Source organism: Pholcus phalangioides, unplaced genomic scaffold, assembly GCF_987345545.1.
Source record: "Pholcus phalangioides strain wild (caught in Gottingen) unplaced genomic scaffold, Ppha-v1.0 ptg000013l_1, whole genome shotgun sequence".
NCBI classification, from domain to species: domain Eukaryota; kingdom Metazoa; phylum Arthropoda; class Arachnida; order Araneae; family Pholcidae; genus Pholcus; species Pholcus phalangioides.
The window spans coordinates 35996771-36014182 of NW_028301606.1; the positions used below are offsets into that span (position 1 = coordinate 35996771).

Below are 17412 nucleotides of genomic sequence, written 5' to 3' on the forward strand. Positions count from 1 at the left end.
GAACCAAGAAAACTTTTTCGCTGTGTTTTTGAGATATTACCCTGTTAACAGTTGAAAAGTGAACTTTTTTTGTGTGGTGAAAAAGTGGTAAGGAAAGTAGAATAATGTTACCGGGGGAAAAAGGTCAATCTCGATGCTGGCTGACTGTTGGATAATTATCAGAGATCCTCCATGTGTCCAGTAAAAGCACAATGCAAAACAAAGTTTGTGTCAGATGCTGATAAATGAACTATTGTGCCATAACAAATTTACACATTTCTATGTATTTTTGTTGAGTTGTGTTTTATATGTGTCACTTTTGTGCCTATACATATTGGTGAAGTTTGTATATGTTACTGCTAAAGCCCAAAGTTGGCCAGTTCGCAAACTGGCTGACCCAGTTAACCCAGCCAATGTCCAAAATTCAGGCTTTTGCCAGGCCCTATATATATTGATCCCTATGATTTGGGATCATCGCTACGTTGAAGTATTTTTTTTTTTTTTTTGTGTGATAACTATGGCCATTTATAATTAGCCATAGCTATGTCAATACTAACGACTAAAAAAAAGAATCTGAATATCATTATCTTAGTGATCCATATAAGAGTCAGCCAAAGCCCAGCGATAGCCCAAAATTAAAAAATTGGCAGATCAACTGCACTAGCCAACTTTGGGATTTGGCAGTAACATATATGTGTTGTGTTTTCTATATTGTGTCAACAACATTGTGTTGTTTTTCTATATACTTATTTTGTTTTCTAATTACTTATGTTGTGTTCCAATGTATTGCATTGTGTTACTATGTGTATTAAATGCACAATTTCAGAGAAAACCATAGCCAATCCAGCTTTTTTATGGTCAAATTTGTGTTCAGCACACCAAATTATATAAGAAATTACTATTTTTGTTTCGAATGAAGGAGAAATTTTGCCGAAATTTGTTGTTCAGTGCAATTATAAATTATTGTATAAACATATATAATGATGGTGCACATTGAAGTACAGTGATCAATAATTGGACTATATTTTGACTCTTTTCAAGAAGACCGGTTTCACTGTTTCAAAAATGCCTCTCATCTAACATCTCTCCTTCTAATCTCCTGCAAAAATAACTAAATATGTTTGCTTGCTATTCCATTATAATCGCAAGCCACTTTTTCGACACACTAAAAAAACAAATTAATATTTTTTTACCTCTTCTATCTCTTCTTTTTCAAGAAGTGGTTTTTCTTCCCTGTGAGTTTGTTCTTCCAGAAGTGTCCTCATTGGTTTCACTGTCTTAGAAGGTTGAGGGCTCACACCATTCATTGAAGGTGCTGTTGATAAATGAAAAAAAAGATTCCGATTAAATGCTTGTGAAAGAAAATTTTGTTTTGATGAGACACTAAAAAATTACATTTCATCCCATTTTAAATGTTAACTTTCATAGTCAGTGCAGTACATACAAAGCCAAAAATTAATAATTTACAATACCACTGTTGTAATACTACAAAAATATTGTAGACTACTATTTTAAGACTAGTTGTTCTTGCCAAACTTTTCTTATTGACCATGGAGCTCGTCAGGGCATTTATGTGCCCTTTCCTCCATGGTTCGATTGTACACGCACAATTTATATTATATTGTTTAATGCTCTTTCACTTGTGTCAAGAATAATTTTTTTCAAGTATGGAAATAAAACTGAAATTGGATCAAACATAATTTAATTAACTAATTCACTCCCCCTACAAAAATGCTCAACATGCAACAATGTAATTCACATGAAAATTTCATTTCAATTTTAATAATATTGCATTATGAAAGAATATAATTGCAAATTAATTCATAATTTGTACTCATGAGAAAATGAAATTCCAGTACAGCTAAAGACAATAATTATTTAGCTAAATCAACTCACATAAAAAACCTACGTATATATGCCCGTACACAAAAGAAATATATCAATTTTTCTATGTATCATGCAAAATAAACAGAATTTTTTCATTAAACAAAGTAAAAACATTTTTTAGACTTCAGAAAATGAAAAATGATGTAAGTTAAGAATGAACTGGAGAAATGTGAAAAATTGAATGCCAAAAAAGTTCATTTCACGTCAAACTAAAACGAAAGTACATAAATATGAAAATTCATTGATTAAAACTTATAATAAATGTTCAATAACACATGGAGAAAAGAAATCTGAAGTTAAAAATATCTAAGAGTAAGGAAAAAACCTAGGAGAGGGAAAAAACCGAAAAAAAAAAATAATAATAATAATTTAAGGATGAGTGGCAAGCAAACAGAGTGAGTTAAAACACATACACTTGGAAGAGATGGCCTGACGGAGGCTCAAGTTCAGACTGAAATTGAGGTTCAAGAATGTAGGTCGTGCTGAAATAAGAAAAAAAAGAAGCAAAGAGAGTAAAGTCAAGAAATGCAAAGAAGAGCTTGACACTTACAAACAAGCTTCAGCAGGGAAAAGCTTTGCAGATCTTTTTTTTCATTTCCGAGATTTATTTGTCGTTTGATCCCATTTTTCTTTCACTTGATCTCACACAAGTTTTGATGAATTTAAAAAAAAATTAAGCAGATTATTCTCAAATTGGTTCTTGCTCTTGGTATTCCCTATAAACAACAAATAGAATCCGGATGGTTTTTTTTGATTCTGGTAGTTTATTATTGTTAAATGATGATTTTCTACAGGAAATTTTGTGGTGATAAAAACACATTTTCCAAGAGTGAAATTCCTTACACGCATCAGTAACACAATTATAACACTGTAATTCGTTTTTTCTCGTGTATTTCAATTTAATATGTACTTTAACATGAATCCCCCGTAAACAATTTTCCTCTTCGGTAGAGATGGTTATTTCACTTTGAGAGATCTCTTACTCGCAGATTTATCTATTATTTCAAGAAACAGATACTTTTACTTCCAGAATGCTAAATTCAACAGAGTTTTTGTAAAGATTATTATTGTAACCACCTCACAAGCCACAGGTGGTTTTTTTTTTTGTATAAAATAACGGGATATTTATCCGCTATCCAAAAACAATGCAATAATAGCATACCCTGCAGAATTTTATAGAATACATGAAATGTGATATTTGCGTTGCTGCAGCTGAAGGGTTAACAAAAAAACCATTATATAAATAAATTAATCGTCAATTAATTAAGTTTTTCAAAGATAAAAAAAATTACTACATAGTGACTGTGATATGATTTGCTTCTTGTGTGAATCAATAAAAAGATAATCACTATAGTGAGTTGTGGCCCTAGGCTTCCCAAATATAACCCTATTTCACCACGTTCACGTTTGGGAGACAACTCCCTAAACACCTCCATGTATTGGACTAATAGTCTAATAGTACAGGCCTACAACAATACAATTATTCAATCATTACACTTCACTCATAGTTAGTGAAATTGATGGCAGATGGAAGCACTACACGCAACAAGCATTACACAGAAACAAACTTCATGTCAGGTTCTCACTACACATACAAACACATTCCAACATGTACCAATTCGTTAGAAATTCTGCTCAGGAATATGGATGAGGTGCATGTGTGGTTCAGTAATAGTCTGATAGTACACATCTTCAAGAACAAAAAAAATTGATATTAAAATGTAATAATTGATCAAAATGTGACAGTTGATTAATAATGAATTAAGATTACTAACTAATAATTGTCAGGAATTAATAAATTCACATAATGTTTAATTGATTCATTAAAAATGTTCTTTTACTGTTCAGAGCAAATGAATTAGAATGGTTAATTATTTACTTATCAAATCAAAATTATTAAATAATTACTTTGGTTATAGTTAAACACAAATTTTAAACATCTGGCTAGTTTATAAAATTTATAGTGTGAAGAATCCGAGTTATAGTGCAAAGTATTCAAATATAGTGCAGTTATATATTTTCCTTTTTTATTTCAATCATTCAAACAGATAAACATTTGATAATAAATATATAAATTCAATAAAAGTTTTGTAAGATCTGCATCGCTTTTCCCAATAGGTAATGTACATATACTTTGCTTTACATCTGTTAGCGATATTTTCAAAGTAAAAATAATACTTCTCTTTAGTATGATCATCCATAAAAAAAGAAATGATCATATTTGCTTCTAAAAATTGAGCTTTTAATTATTAGTTAAAATATGTAAAATTTTTTTGTTTCACCAAAGCAGATATTATGTTATTCATTAAAATTCAAAAGTAAATTTCATGCGTTCACAGACATAAAAACTTGTTTGGAATAAATGTTGATTTTCTATAAATAACCAGAGCCATACCTAAACCAATACCATTCATGGGTGAATTTGATGATGGCTTAGTTTCTTTACCAAAATCAGAGTAAGAGGAGGAAGTTCGAGGACAAAGACCACTTAAGGAATGAGCGCTCAGATCACAAGCCGAGTCAGCACGATACTGGTCTTCGAGGTTGCTTGACTGATTATCCATATGCATAATCTATAATGATAATGATTTGATTTCAATTCTACAAACTATGATTTTTAAATTTGCATCGTAGAAAATTAAAATAAATTTACACCGTAACAAATTAAAATAAATTTACACAACTGATGTACAATAAACTTTGCTTTATGACAGAGAGAGAGAGAGAAAGGGAAGCACTTTTATACGTTTTTATAATACATAAAATGCTCAACCATTTCATTTAATCCTTACATTGTGTCAATAGTTGGAAATACAGTGTGCACATAAATTGTTTTCATGGTTTCATTGCCTCACAATTTTTGAATAAAAAACATAAAAAAATGTATTATCAAAAGGTCGTAAAGAATCATTCAAAAAATTAATTAATTATTATATCAATAATTAATTTGATTATTATATCAATAATTAATTTAATTATTATATCAATAATTAATTTAATATTATTATATCAATAATTAATTTAATATTATTATATCAATAATTAATTTAATTATTATACGAAGTTGAACAATTTCAACATAGCTGCCTTTTGTAGCACATACAATTCGGAAATCATTTCTTCGACATATTTATTTAATTCAAAAGTTATGAGGTAATGAAATGTTGACACAATAAATTACGTAATAAATAGTTACTCCATATAAAGAGAACAAAGCATTCTTCATTTCCCTACTGGAAGTAAAAAATAAGTGGGTTGGAGCAGCCAATTAAAATTAAGCCCATCGTTTAAAAGTGATGGGACCATATAAGGATACAACTAAACAATGTTCATACAAGATTAAAAAGAAATTGTGAGAAACATCGAAAACATTCATTAATCACTTGAGGCATCTGATTGCATAAAGATAAATTTAGTGAAACAATTCAGATACCACTGAATATTATACTGATTTATATCTGTATGTCAGAGGCAAAGGGCACCTATGTCAAAAGGGAAATTTTACAGGAAAGCTGTTTGAAGATATTTTTAGTATGGCTTTCTATGGAGCTTGCTTGTTTTATGAAAGTGAATTTCTGTTATTTATTGAAATGGGACTTAGTGTAGGACTTGTGTGACTTACACCTATACCTATGTGTAGTGAAACAAAAGTACTGAAAATTAATAATGCCACCCCAATATTGATAAAAATGAACATAATGCCCTTTAGCTCCAGCATGCAGATATAATTTCCCATCTTTCCTTTCTTTCAAACCGAGCAAAACTCTAGCCTATAACCATGGACAATTCACTGAATGAATTGTGCTGGAAATGTGTATCTACCATTCTGCATTAATTTTAGTGATTCCATCTATTTTGAAAACTATGAGTGGAATGTAATGACTGAATACTTGTACTATTGTAAGTCTGTTGCTCTCTGTGGTGAGACTCTCTAATGAGGAAGCAGATTCTCATCACAAAGACTATCACTATGACCTCACAGTAGCAAATAAGATAAATTTAAAGAACCTACCCAGATACTAGCAAAGCTGTTGAATATTACACTGATTTAAATAATTTTCTCTCAATAAACAGGGGGGGGGGGAACCATACAGTTAACAGTCCTTACGTGACTTATGTTTGGAACACTTGCAGTCTTCCGAAGTGGCCGACCTCTGGATGCCAATAACTCTTTCACAGCAACTTCCTATAACAATATATAGGAAGATTTAATAATTAAAAAATCTTGATAATTGAGAAATATTGAAAGCAAAATACATAACCTGTGCCACATTGGATGTAACCTGTATAAAAAAAAATATATTTTTGGAAAATAGGTTTTCATGGTCAGGTAATTTCAAGTTCTTTTCTCCCTCCTCAAACAGCCATACCTATATTGTTTTTTTCCCTTCAGCAATATGAGAGATTTAAATACAATATTCATATTAAGATATGTCGAGAAGCTATCCATAATGATGAAGACAACCATAAATTTTTATTGATGGTGCATTACATTTTTTTCATAGTTTTCAGTTTTTTTCATGAAAACTACTTTTGAGTTGCTTAATTTTTTTTTTTTTTGACCGTTTCCAGCTACCTAGGCATTAGAAATTATATTTATGCACATAAATGAATTCAAATTTATAGTACCAATCTGTGGTCAATATTAATATTATACCAATAATATCAGCGGATACTAAGAATACTTTACGCAGCTGAACATCTCATATGAATGTTTATTTTTTGTTTTATGCTTCAATTACAATTTTTGCACTAGCAGAGAGCAACAGCAAGAATTTTTGAGATTCCTCAATGATATGCTTTGTGACAGTACATATTTTTATCTTGACATACACCATCAATTAAATAAATGTTTCTCAACCTATTGCCTATGAAAATGGGATAGGTGGGTAGTACAAAAGCAGGTTCGAAAATTTAATTGGATGAAAATGATTTAATTTTACATCATAAATGTTAGTAATATTCACTTAAGTTCAAATTAAAGATTAGACCCACATAGTGCAAGTTGAAGGTCCATTGAACTGTTTTAGACATTCATAGTTCAGAAATGTAAATACAAGGGCCACAACCGGCAAAATGCCCAATGAGGTGGCTGAAAAAAAGATGCCCATAAAAAATATGGATGTCGAATATAACCGGAATACAGTGACCTAATGTAAAATCATATATCACGAAAGATGGAACTAATAATTAATACTATATAATACACTGTGCCCATAAAAAAGATTATGGTTGTCTTATCTAAGTATGAATAGTATCTTGATTTATCACATTATGTTTATTGTATTTCTTTCTAAGCATGACAACTGTGTTAAAATTCATGACTCCCCAGAGGTAAGTTATTCCATTTATTGACAACCCCATCAGAGAAAAACTCCATGCGACACCATAACCTGGTACTGTCCCTTACTGAACCATACTGGTGTCCCTTTGTCGAAGCAGTTGATTAACAGTGCATTAATAACCCGTGGTCCATCCTATCCATCCATTGTGAATAAGCTTGCGAATAAATTTTAAAATGCAAGATCTCAGTTTATGAATGAATGTCTCAGTTTATATTTAAAATATGTATAAAAAACTTTTCTCTTTAAGGTATCCAACTATGTTGAAAACATCATTTTGGAAGAAAATATAGATTTTCATTTTTTTTTATAAAAGCCCTACTTGTTGTGATTCTAAAACAGGCCTTGTTTTGTTTATATGATGCTTAGAATCAAAGTTACGTTCACTTTAGTGTTGCGTTTTTACATACAAGTAATACGCGAATAAAGACTTTAAACATATTTTACATGTTACGAAGAATGTTATTTTTGACATTTTACTTCACTTTGTGACATGATTTGTAAAAATTGATCCATTGCATCCTTACGAAATTTTAATGTGATATTTTGCTATATATTTTTGAGGTTATGAACCAAAGTCTAAGGCCTATCACATATATTTTGTGAATTACAGTATTTTATAGACAAAATGTAGGATGAAATTTCAAAAAATTCACACGTACTTAAACATATTTTGGTGTAACTTATGAGCATATCATGCAATCCTTTAAATTTTGGTTCATAACCTGCAACATTACTAGCTAAATGCACTGTGAAAATCCCAAAACATTTCATACATAAAATTGTTTGCAATCGTGTTTCGAATATCACATGAATTTTGCCTAAAATTTGACATAAAAACGAATTTTTCATAGAAAATAATATAATATAGATGGACCAAAATTTGTCACTGTTTTCACCATTTCGAGACACTTTCTATCAAAAAATGTATTTAAAGTTCACTCCAGAACCATTTTAAAGAAAAGTGACAAGAAAGGTGGTCGGATACCTTAAATGAAAGAAAACTTACTTCAATAATGTGATAAAATTTGCATTTTGCAGGATAAAAGTTGAAAAAAGGTTCAGGAGATACATGAGAAAAATTCAAATACATATTGACCTGTCTAAGCCTGTCCAATGTCAGGATAGTTTCCACTGCAGAAACACCTTTGGAATACTTTTCTATATAACTCTCCCCATCATTTGTACCACAATCTTCACCTGATGCTGCCATGAGTGCTAAGCTTTCCCTGTCTTCTGGATCCTCAGAAGCCTATTATTTTATGTGAAAAAGTGGAAGGAATCAAACATCTGTGGTACAGTGAAACTTTATCTCTGTAAATCAACTATTAAATTAAGTAATGAATACAGTTTTGATTTTCCAAAATGTGTGTGAGAGTGCCCACACACGCACATATATGTCAATAATAAAAAATAATTACATAGGTTCTTGAATATTGTTCTCATTCTGTCATTTAGTAAAGTACTTGAGATTGGAGAGCATTATTAGTCAGGAAAATTAAAAAAAAAAAAATCAAACTCATCACAAATGTTAATACTAATATCATTTGAAATAAAATTTGTCCATGAGTTGCTTTTAAGTTGCTGCTCTTAATTCTAATATTGCTTTAACATTTTTATAGATTATCAAAATTTTTTCTTTCTATAATGATGATATTCCACGCAGAAGAAATTGTGAAAATATTAACTAGGAAGTTACATTGTAAAAAAAATCAAAACTATTAACACATTGAAAAGATATTTCACTTTCTTTTTGAAAAGAGAAATATCTTTTTTTAAGCCTCTTATAATTTACTATCGATAGATATTTCATAAAGTTTATTTCTCAATGGAACATTCTCCCTATACCCCCCTTACTTTGGTCCTGCTAAAAATTGAAAGAAAAAGTCTGCTTCATTAAAAAAGAATAGGGAATTTTATATGGGTGCAGGGAAGGGAGGATGTCTGGTGAGTTCTAGGAAAGAGTTAATTGTGTAAAAATTGAATTCCCTAAAAAATTACTTTTAGTACTAATCATATGCCTAAATAATAGCAATGAGTTAATTTCAATTCAAAACAGAAAACCCACCTTTGGGATGTTTGCAACCATTTCATAGGTAACACCAGATGCAGTCAAATAATCCTAGAAAAAAAAAAACAACAATAAATAAAAGCAGATATTTAAAAAAACAAAACTCCTTAAGAGTTTAATATTACAGACTGGTTTTGTTACTTGCTTCACAGGTTTTAAGAAGAATTTCTGAAGAAAAAATAAATAGCTATTTTATCAACTTTCAGAAGGTTAGGAAAAAATTATCATTGAATTAAAGATGCTTCTAATTCAATACTAAATAACAAAAGATAGAAATACAGTCGTGTCTGAATGTAATGAAATCCTTTCGTTCAATCAAAGAAATCTTAAAAGAGATGAAATTTTTTTATGAAGGAAGAGTAAATTAACAAAAATTCAAATATTCCAGTAATCTGATGCATAGAATTATTCTTTATAAAAAGATTACTGTGTGTGTGTGTAATAAATATTTTATCTGTCTAAAAGCTTTTAAGCACTATTTATACAATCATCCATATACTGATAATTACAATTAGACAGAAAAATATTTTTGTATTTTGATAATTTGTTTTTTGTCTTGGAAGATTTCAGATCCCATAACCACTAAATCTTCATTATTAAAAAACCACACACAAAAGCTCAAAGGTGGTTCCTTGTAAGCTTCGAAGCATGTGCTCGAAGGACGCTCATGTAAATGAATAATAATAATTAAAAATTGCATTCACATTAATTAAGAATCACTTGGATAGAATAAAAAAAAACCTTCATACCATTCTTACAATCCTCTTCTTTATTCTATCAGCAATGGATTGCTTTTTATAGACATTGATACCCAGACGCTTCCTCAGTATTAAATCCATTGTTGCTGGATGAGAAAGTCTGACTGATGCCTTGAGAATCAGGTATACTCGTTCATTTTGAGGTGTCACACGATTGAGATAAACAGAGTCGTGTATTGATGAATCCCATGATGCTACTGCACATACCTAAAATGTAAACACGAAAAATTATAACAAGAGTTGAAAATAATACGCAACACATGTTGAGCACTCCTGATATAGTAAAAAAAACCCTCTTTTGCACACATCAGTGGGACAAAAAAATTCAACCATAAGAGAGAGGTGACCATAAACGAAGTGATTCCTACTGAAGTCTTTAAAATAACTCATTTTGAAATGAACCCACTTTTAATAACATACGTTAGAGATGGTGTGTGAAACTAAGTGAGCATACTTTTGTACAAATATGAAAATTAACTTATAATGGAACATAAAAAACAAGTATTAACAAGTTTCGTGTAAATAAGCCGCACTCAGAAAAATAGCCTGGGAAAAAGTTTTCAGGGAAATGCAGATGCTTTGTACTGGCCAAGTAATTTTGTTCAAATCGTGATAAAAAATTAACAATTAAATAGAACTTAATTTTAAATGTTTCATTCACTGTTCAAGTATTTCTTGAGAGTTTATAATAATACTGATTAAACATTAAGAATAATAATAGGGTAAAAATTTTTTTTAACCTAGATGAAAATGAGAAGAGGAAAACTGTTTATTAATTTCATTAAAATTCCTCAAAGTCAGAAAATAATGACATTGAATAAGAAATGGGTTCAAATGAGTCTAAAGACCTAAAAATTAAATTTTTACGCCATGACTTTATTACAGGAGTAACAGGATGAGGACTATTTGAAAAAAAGAATGTGTTCGTACAGGATTCTAACCCAAATGGGATGAACGATGAAAATAGTGCTCATGATCGTATCTGAGGAGGGGGGGAACCTTTAAGCAGGAATTTGAAATGCATTATGTAAATAGGGTTCCTCTCCAAAATTATTATTCGACTGTAAAAGAAGGGGGGGGGGTGGGTGACCACATCTGCAGGATCGCTGTTAAGTGTGGTTTTACTGTACATTGAATAAAGTTTTCTAAATTGACATCTGGACATCACAATTTATAATGAGGAAAATACAATAATTTTTTTTCCTTGAGCAAAGACATTTTGCACATGCACAGACAAAATGTCATTAGTTCATGATTTCACAGCTTAATAAAATTCACAAGAAAGACAAATGACAATAAGGAGGGAAAGCACAAGCATTTGTGAATAAGTTGTTGCAATTAAAACTATTAATGAATATTGATGGATATAATTCACTTTTCTAGCTAAATATGATTTCGTATGAAATATGAATGCCTAAAATGTTTAGTGAAAAAATAATGAAAAACCATAACTTTTTTTACCTCTTTTTCAAAATATTTCACAATTGGAAGAGTGAAAAGCTTGCTACCATGTTCCTTAGGAAGAATAGAATTAGCTCCAGCAACTCTCATCCCGTTCTCTCCAGTCACGGGAGCATTCATATCATCAGCTGCATTGAAAAATGAGTTACATACTAAATTTAAAAACCCATTCTCATAGTTCAAAAAAAAATTTCATAAAGGAAACAAACTTGTCTGTATTGGTATAATTCAAGAATAAGTTCTTTTTGAACCTTACCGTTTAGATCTAAAAATATAACCGGTATGTGTTGTTCCATTCCCTGGGGAGGATCCCTACAAATACAGAAGATGAAATGAATATAATCTGCTCACTAATCAATTTCCGCATAAAGTATATAGAATACGTAACTGTAATTTCATAAGTAAATAAATATATATCAAATGGAGATGGAAAATTTTTTCTCCACATAGCTGTTTATGAACGACATAGAGAAATATTAAACAAAAATTAACATACTTTCTTGGTGAATGATATATTATTTCAAATTATTTGTGTATAGATGGCATGTTATAGACATATTGCAAAAGAAAAAGTGTTCTATTGGAAAATTTCATAAATCAAGATGTTTGAACTTTCATATTCTGTTTTGTTAATTGGATAAATAATCAGACCACAGAAAATTTAATAATCTTTTAAATGAACATGTGAATTCTAATTTTTATATTATTTTTCTTGTTGTAATATATTGCTTTGCATGATAAAATGTTTAAATATGATCTATCTGTGCTAGGTAGAGAGGAAAAAAAAAAAACATTTCAAAGCAATTTGTTCGGAATTACGTCTGCTGTCTATTTGAAATCTAGCCTACAGTGCTAGATTAAGGGTTAATTTCACCTCATTTAAACCTCAGAGTTAATTTTCTTACCAGTCAGCAGGAGCTCCTGGTATACCAGATCCTGGAGCAGGAACAAGAACAGCATTACGTTCTTCAGTCAGAGACACCCACTGATCGAGAAGACTCTGCTCCCTTTCTAGGTCATGATCTGATTTGCCTGCAGTGCATTTATCAAAATAAGTATCATTAAACTGGTAATAAATCACACCAGGGTATAAAAACAAGAACATGATAGGCAAAAATTATGCAGTGAAATATTAGTAAAATAAGCATTGTGATTCCATTTCATAAAAACAAATAAAACTGGAAAAAGAGGTCCTACCTTGCTTATTAAATATTTTTTGTATTTGGTCATCGAGATACTGTCGTCTCCTGTTCAAAGCATCTGACCATTTTTCTCTGAGAAGAGTCAGATCCTCTTCCTGGTAGGAGTCTAATGGCTTTTGTAGTTTTGAGCGAGCACAGACGCAGCCGATTGCAATGCTGGTGATAGCTTCACAAATTATGGGTAAGGTCCCAGAATCCTGAACAGGCTGGACTTTGACAACCACTCTTCTTTGTTGACCCTGAAGAGATGATGAAATGAACCTGGAGTCCTGACTTTATCTCATTAGCAATTTGAGAGATTAGTATTTATCGCATTCACATGATTTTTTTTATATGCAATTCAAATACAAATAAAAATACAACGCCACAACAGGCAAATTGCCCAACGAGGTGGCTGACTTAAGAACATCAGATCCCAGAGCCATTTTTTATATGCAATTCAAATACAAATAAAAATACAACGCCACAACAGGCAAATTGCCCAACGAGGTGGCTGACTTAAGAACATCAGATCCCAGAGCCATTTTTTTGGAGGCCCTACCTACTACTGCTACACCACACATACGCCCCCCCCCCCCGCGGAACCCCCAACGAATCGGTACATGCGGGAATGTGCGGTACGTGTAGTGAAACCTGACGTGAAGTTTTTTTGTTTCTCTGTAATGCTTGTTATGTGTAGTACTGCCATCTGCCACCAGTTTTTCTAACTATGAGTGAAGTGTTATGATTGAATGATTTATCATTGTAGGACTGCTGCTTTCTGTGGCGAGACTTTTTAACAGGGAGATCGGCTCGCATTTGTGCCTTGAAGTTGGGAACCACAGAAAACCAACTTCAGCCGACCACCTTATTTATTTATAAAAAGAAAACAATTTTACTGATCAGCAATAAAGCTTTAATTACTCACCAACATAAGCTTCTATCAATATAAAACTATTCTAAAAATCATAATTACAATTTAAAAATTGACCCTGAACTTGCCTGCACAGGCCGTAAAGAGTTTTCCTGTAAGAGATATTTCAATTTTTTTCAATAAAACACATAACTAACCTGTCGAAGCTGAAAAACTCCTCCAGTCCAACTGTCAGGCCTCGGAATAACTTCGACTGGCGCATACTCGCCATTCTCATTGAGCTCATGTATTTCGATCCACAGCTCAATTTTTCTTGTGAGTTCCACCCACCTGCGATCAAATAATGCCATAGAATTGGTAACATTTATACAGATTTAGAATACAAAACAAAATACAATGATAGCAAATGATAACTTTTTCTATTACACAACAAAATATATGATAGGGCTTGACAAATAAAAAAAAAAATAGAGGTGCTAGCCACATTTTCAAGGAGAAAAAACATTTTTTTTTCCCTCAAGAAAAATGGTCTCAAATAATTTTTTTTTTTAACTTTTTTTAAGGCTCAATTATCCCTTTAAAAGTTGGAAATAAATTTTGAAAAAAAAAAAATTGAGTTTATCTTTAGACACTAATTTACCAATTACTTGTAGAAAATTTTAGATGCCAATACCTATTTTCTACTTGCCATGGCAACCTAGTGCCAGGGATTTGTCAAACCATGATATGTGATTCAGAAAAATTTGTTTCAGTATCTTCAAGTTTATGTTCTCCTGAATGATTTTATGAAGACAAATTCAAAACTAAGAAAAACATATTGTCACTCTCATGCTAGAAGCACAAATGTGTAAATTTTCACTTTTTTTTATCAGCTGGTTGGATACTTTACGTAGCTATCAGTTTGCTATAAGTTTTGCCTGAAAAGCAAATGTATATGCCCATCGAAACATGTTACAAAACATTTTAGGAAGATATTGTACATGTTACAAAACATTTTAGGAAGATATTGTACATGTTACAAAACATTTTAGGAAGATATTGTACATGTTACAAAACATTTTAGGAAGATATTGTACATGTTACAAAACATTTTAGGAAGATATTGTACATGTTACAAAACATTTTAGGAAGATATTGTACATGTTACAAAACATTTTAGGAAGATATTGTACATGTTACAAAACATTTTAGGAAGATATTGTACATGTTACAAAACATTTTAGGAAGATATTGTACATGTTACAAAACATTTTAGGAAGAAGTTCTTCCATAGAAGAAACAGAGGTGGAGTAAACATTCAAACGTCATTGCCCATGTTCTTTTCTTTTTTCTAATGACATTGCAAATTTGCGCTTCTAGCATGGGGGGTGGGGGAAGATATGTGAAATGTACTTGTTGAAGTAAAGCCAAATTTAAGATGCTGCTCTTATTTAATGAAAAATTTTATTAAATTTTAAATTTGTTTACACATCAATTATGCTTTCTATAAATACTTGACATAGAACAATTAAAACAAATGATTTGGAAGGTATAAGGAATTTTTTACTCACCTATCAGCCAGAGACCTAGATCTTTGAAGCTGTGGGTCTACCTCCCACGCAGGATTAACAGTGCTAAAGCCAGCACTTCGATGACCCCACACTTCGATAGACAAGGCGCCTTCAGAACAATGCTCTAAAAATTCTTCAGTAACATTAATTGTGAGTTCCTACATGGTAAAAATTGAAAAAATTGCATGTCATTCAAATTTTGGCGTTTGAAAGTGATAAAGAAAATTTTGCAGTGATAATACAAGCGACAAGAAACAAAATTTATAATAGCACATATTATTTTCACAAACATTTCCTAAATACTTTATACAATCCAGTCAAAAAGATAACACACCTTGGCATGTTCAAATCTGAATGTGATGTTATTCTTGTTGCGTTTTCCAGATGGATACTCTGGGTTCACTACTGGTGGTACAACAATTGGGTCGGAGTATCCCCAAAAGTTATACTGACAAAACACAAAATTTGAAAGAGATGGAGGCAGGCCAGTAGCTGCCTTTATGACCACCTGTTAAACAAGAAGTATTTGTTACTGTTTATAAGAAAAAAATAAGAAAAAGATATAAGTTAGGAAGGTTGGCATTTTACAAACAGAATACTTACTCTCACAGTTATTTTTCTACCAATTACAATATCATCACATTCTTGTGAAATATCATTCATGGATCCTTTGAGAGAATCTGGATCACAGATATTGTCAGTTATTGATTCATTCAACCTATCTGGAATGACACCAGCTACTCTTCCTATTTCTACATGCAATCTTCCAGCAACCTGATAAAAAAAAAAAAAATATATATATATATATATATATATAGCTTGTTTTAAAATGTTACTCTCTAGTCCTGTTGTTCTTCTTGTAGTGTTATTATATTCAATCTATACAATCCTTTTTTCCAGTCCCTCGAATATTGTTATGCAGAAGTCACAAAAAAAAGTCAAAAGTTGTCAAAACAAAGTCAAAACAAAAAAAGACATAAAAAGATCATTTGAATAAATTATAGTATATTTTACACTAATTTTAAAAAAAATTGCAGAACATGTACGTAAAATGCAATGAATGAAAATTTATTTTTTCAACCATCATTTGGGTATTTTTACTATTTTTTTTTTTTTGGTTTACAGCATCTATTGATGATGTATCCCAAAAACTAATTGGAAAAAAATATATTGTTTTTAAATTCTCAATTTTGTCAATTCAGCCAAAACAACAAGCAAGTCAAAAATTATTTTTAATCTACCATGTTCATGAAAATTACTTTTTTCATGACATGAAAAACAAATGAAACCCTATGACTTAAATATACTATTGGAAAAAAAACAAACATTTTCAAGCACATAAAATTTGTTATTAATATATGGAAATTAAACGTAACATTGATGTGAATGCATTATAAAACACCAAAAAGTGTAAAATTAGCTTTCTTTCAGACACCAGTCATTATTAAAATTTATAAATACTAATTTTAAAAGCTAATTAATTATATATGACAATTTCAGATAAATAAGTGGGTTATATAAAACTTCAAGTTTTTACTGCACAATGAGATATAACATTAGAATTTCAAAGCACTCTTGTTAGAATTTTAAAAAGAAATACATCATGAAAAATTTGATATCAACTAAACAATTAATTTATTATTTACTCCATTAGTACATAAAAACAAAGTACACATTTTGGCATACCAACAAATTTCAAGAAATAACCTACTTCTCCTTGTTGATTGATTATTGGCACATGATAATCTAGCTTAACATCATGATACAAGACTTCAAGAAAAATATTGGCAACACCAATCAAGTTGTGGTTTTCCTGAGATTCATAAAATGGATCTATGGCTTTTCCACTGTTCTCAGTCTAAAAACAAAGCAAAAAATGTTCAAATAAATAAAATCAAACAATGGATCTGCAAACACACACATACATACATCAGTGAGCTGGCAGCTATAATAGTTCAGAAAGAAATATTACTTAAACACATGGGTTCTTAATCTCGTGTTCCATGAACCACTTTTCACACTAATAGAATAATATTTGGAAAATGGGATATAAATATGAATTTTTTCGTCCAGACTGACAGACCTACTGAAATCTTTCCAAGAATTCCTGGTTAACTCTTTGATGTCTAAAGATGGCACAGAAAGGGAGTATGGGCATGTTTTGGAGCCTTTTGTGAATTAGTGGGAAGAAAAAACCGAAAAGGTAGGCCCAGATCAAAAAAAAAAGTCAAAATTTGGATAAGTTTACTTTGACAAAAAACCCCTGCTTTAGCAAAAAAAAAAAAAAAAAAAACCATAGATCACAACAA

General features: G+C 30.8%; 1 protein-coding gene across 3 annotated transcripts in view; it reads right to left on the reverse strand.

The window, feature by feature from the left end:
- The window catches only part of LOC149079002 (kinesin-like protein KIF13A), a 144217-nt gene that overhangs the window by 19987 nt on the left and 106818 nt on the right, over nucleotides 1-17412 (reverse strand). For 2 of the 3 annotated variants that reach the window (XM_089241253.1, XM_089241252.1), the window contains 16 exons: nucleotides 16815-16961; nucleotides 15707-15877; nucleotides 15438-15611; nucleotides 15104-15261; nucleotides 13751-13883; nucleotides 12696-12939; nucleotides 12404-12530; nucleotides 11755-11810; nucleotides 11499-11626; nucleotides 10029-10244; nucleotides 9277-9330; nucleotides 8308-8460; nucleotides 5975-6052; nucleotides 4262-4439; nucleotides 2280-2348; nucleotides 1173-1294 (listed from right to left, as the gene is read on the reverse strand). In XM_089241253.1, coding sequence (XP_089097379.1) covers nucleotides 1173-1294; nucleotides 2280-2348; nucleotides 4262-4439; nucleotides 5975-6052; nucleotides 8308-8460; nucleotides 9277-9330; nucleotides 10029-10244; nucleotides 11499-11626; nucleotides 11755-11810; nucleotides 12404-12530; nucleotides 12696-12939; nucleotides 13751-13883; nucleotides 15104-15261; nucleotides 15438-15611; nucleotides 15707-15877; nucleotides 16815-16961 — 2208 coding nt within the window. The remainder of the gene's footprint in view (nucleotides 1-1172; nucleotides 1295-2279; nucleotides 2349-4261; nucleotides 4440-5974; nucleotides 6053-8307; nucleotides 8461-9276; nucleotides 9331-10028; nucleotides 10245-11498; nucleotides 11627-11754; nucleotides 11811-12403; nucleotides 12531-12695; nucleotides 12940-13750; nucleotides 13884-15103; nucleotides 15262-15437; nucleotides 15612-15706; nucleotides 15878-16814; nucleotides 16962-17412) is intronic. The other variant, XM_089241254.1, reaches the window with a different exon arrangement.